This window comes from Pygoscelis adeliae, unplaced genomic scaffold (assembly GCF_000699105.1).
Source record: "Pygoscelis adeliae isolate BGI_AS28 unplaced genomic scaffold, ASM69910v1 Scaffold349, whole genome shotgun sequence".
Lineage (NCBI taxonomy): Eukaryota > Metazoa > Chordata > Aves > Sphenisciformes > Spheniscidae > Pygoscelis > Pygoscelis adeliae.
In genome coordinates, this window is record NW_008825608.1 from 759,623 (window position 1) to 762,682 (window position 3,060).

General features: G+C 40.3%; 1 protein-coding gene across 1 annotated transcript in view; it reads right to left on the reverse strand.

Annotated features, from left to right (window-relative positions):
• Positions 1–3,060, reverse strand: part of PHF2 (PHD finger protein 2) — a 95,418-nt gene that overhangs the window by 32,448 nt on the left and 59,910 nt on the right. The window contains 1 exon segment of the mRNA XM_009332583.1: positions 1,891–2,005. Coding sequence (XP_009330858.1) covers positions 1,891–2,005 — 115 coding nt within the window.

Genomic DNA, 3,060 nt, shown 5'->3' on the forward strand with positions numbered 1-3,060 from the left:
CAGGAGGTTTGAACCCCAGGGAGAACAAGATGGCCAGGACACAAAGAGGGATAAGCTGTAGAAACGCAGCTTATTTCTGGGTCACCCCAGCCACAGTGCATCGGCAACGGCTGATCAGGAGGCAAATTGATAATTATTAAAAAGGAGCATTCCTCATTTATGCGAGCACCAGTACCGTACGCCAGCAATGCGCAAAGAACGAGGCTGGAGATTTTAAGGAGCAAGAAGCAAACCATGATTTACCACTAAACCTCTGCACTTACTGTACAGTGCCCATATACATGTCACATACTCGTTCACGTCTGATTTGCTTCTATACACGCCACGGAAACTTACACATAGTTGTAAAGAGAGATCAGTACCAGAGCATCTAGTAATGATCGTGCCAAAATGGAGAGTCTGGCACCTACACTGAAGTACCTGAACCATCAATTTAATTATTACTACTACTACTATTACTACTCTAATGCTATTTTGGTATTAAACATTCAGGAGCAGAACGACATGAATTATATTTTTTGCCTTTTTGCTCTCTTCACCGTTGCTTTTGATCCGAGCCTCACCAAGGGACTAACCGTGGGTTATAATTTACTGCCGTGTGCTGTGAATCAGCAATGATGTCTCTGTCTCTGAACTGAGACCCCCTTTTTCCGTTCATCACATTCTGACTGACGAGCGTTGGGTTTTGTTCTGTGAACATCTGCAGATTTCATTCATTTTCTTCAGAAGAGAAAATTTCTCAACAAGACTTTGTTTTACTAATGGTGCAAGTGTAGATGTCAGAGGCCTGAATCTTGCAGGCACTCCTTTTGGCTACAGACTCTTCTTTCTCAGAAACGTTCATTTGGCAGCATGATTTTCTTATGTGCACATTTATGTGAGAAACAAACAAAGAAAATAGAGGTCCATATTTTTTTTACAATTTGGGAGTGACTCAGAGATACTGCATATGTGAGTGCAATCGCAGAGGCCATCCGAGGTTACTGAAATCATCCTGCCTAGGCCTTAAACTTTTTTTAAGAAATCAGCTTTGCAATCTGTAAAACTGCTCTGTACAAAAAAAAAAAAAAAAAGGCCAAGACAAAAATCTAGCAGGCCCAAATAAAAATAGCCAAGCAAGTAAAAGTACTGGGTCCTGAGTTCAGTGAAACGCATCTGTAAGTGCTGCAAACGCTTTGCAGAGGTATTTTCAGCCTTTTCCTTAATCAGCTTAAGATCAGTATCTGAAATTAAATGTGAAATTAAATTCTCCGTAAAAAGGAAGAAGTTTTGTGTTCACCAAGTACACTTTACAAGTCTCCACGGTTTTTTCTACAATAATTAGTCATTAATAATTAAGGATTTATTTGGCTAAGGCCTACATTAAAGAACTAGAAGAAAATCATGACTCTACAAATGGCTGTGAAGCAGCCTAATAAAGTGTGGAACATGTCACCTAACAATTAGCACTATTCATTACCCCAAATAAGAGAGCCTTTGTCACTGTAGCAACTGAGGATGTCATTGTTCTTCTTTTCAAGATGGAGACAGACTTCAGCAAAACCATTAGTATTTTTGAGAACGGGATCATTCTATGCAATAAATTGGTTAGTTTCTCATGCAAGCAAATGTTGCAGGGGCCAAACACATTCTTGTCCTTGTCTTCACAAATCCTAGCTTCTACGGAAATCCACAAGAACTGGGCTCAATCAAGAGTAGATCTTAATACGGCTGCACAAAAATAGAAAAGGGAAGAGCCTGGGACATCTGCAATAAAACAGCGCTCATTTAAACTTCATCGCTCTGTACTACATAATGCTTTCAGCAAGGATCATCATCAGCTTCACAGGAAACCGGCTATGTATGCTTTACCTCCACAGCCCTGTCCATGTGTGCAGCTGAACAACCTACCTTGGAAAAGTACGACTTCGAAGTTCCTTTATAAAGACTTGGCTCCCGTTCTGTACAGGTTTGACCTCTGTCGTCTGTCCAGTATCGTGTTTATGCCAATTTCTTTTCTTTTTCACTGAAAAAGAATGAATTGGACAGTACCGTATGTTAAGTAGAAGACAATTATTAAGACATCTGAAGGAAGGACAAATCTTCGTTTCATTTCTTACGCGAGCAGAGAAGAGGGAACCCCCACTATGCTGCACCGCAAATTTTAATACTGCTCTCAATTCTCCATTAGACAATTACACTGTAGCCTGAAGATCTATTACATACTGAACAGTGTTCGTTTTGTAACATAAGGGCAACCAGACGGATAATTACTGAGCTGCACAGCTACCGCAGGCTTTATGCAAACACAGGCTCTGGACGTTTTGTACTTGCCAGACTACACATTTAAACCTTATCATAAAACTCCTAGAAAGCCACTTTTCTGCCTTCTCAATATGCAGTATAGATCTTTATGAATATATTTGTCATGAATTACCTTAGTCTAAAGGTCTGTCCAGCAGTGGCAGATTTGACATCAATTTTGATGGGCTTTGAATTATGCCCTGCACACAGCATGCACATAAAAGGAAAAAGACAAGAAAAAAAAAAGAAGATGCACGGGCACCACAAATGCAATTTTTAGAACTCCTCTTATTCCTAGGTTTTGAAAGGCGAGCCAGGCTTAGGCCTTAAGTTGATGACAGCAGACTGAAGGCCCCTCGACTGTGCTCCCAGTGGGTGAGACATATAGGCAAGTTCATCATGGAAAAAGGGTCAGCTGGAATAAGCACAAATAAGTAAGTCAAATGTCAATGTAGTTCTGCCTTGCCTCTTTGACAGCCAGATAACACAGAGCAAGAAAAACTGGTCCAGCTTTTTCTCTTAGTCAGCACTCTCTCTCAGCTGTTCCTACTTCCACAGTCTGTCCAAACATGCTCATTTTAGTAGTAAATTGTTTTTGTCCCAAGTACATATTCATACCATTTCAAGCCTCCGTTAGTAGAATTTTCGTATGTCACAACTTTCTTTTATTTTTCACCCTTGTTTTAAATCATGAAACTCAGTATTTTACCCCAAAATCAAGATCTCAGGCTTTTCTTACTGCTCCAAACAGCTAGGGAAGGAACCAGACTCCTCAGT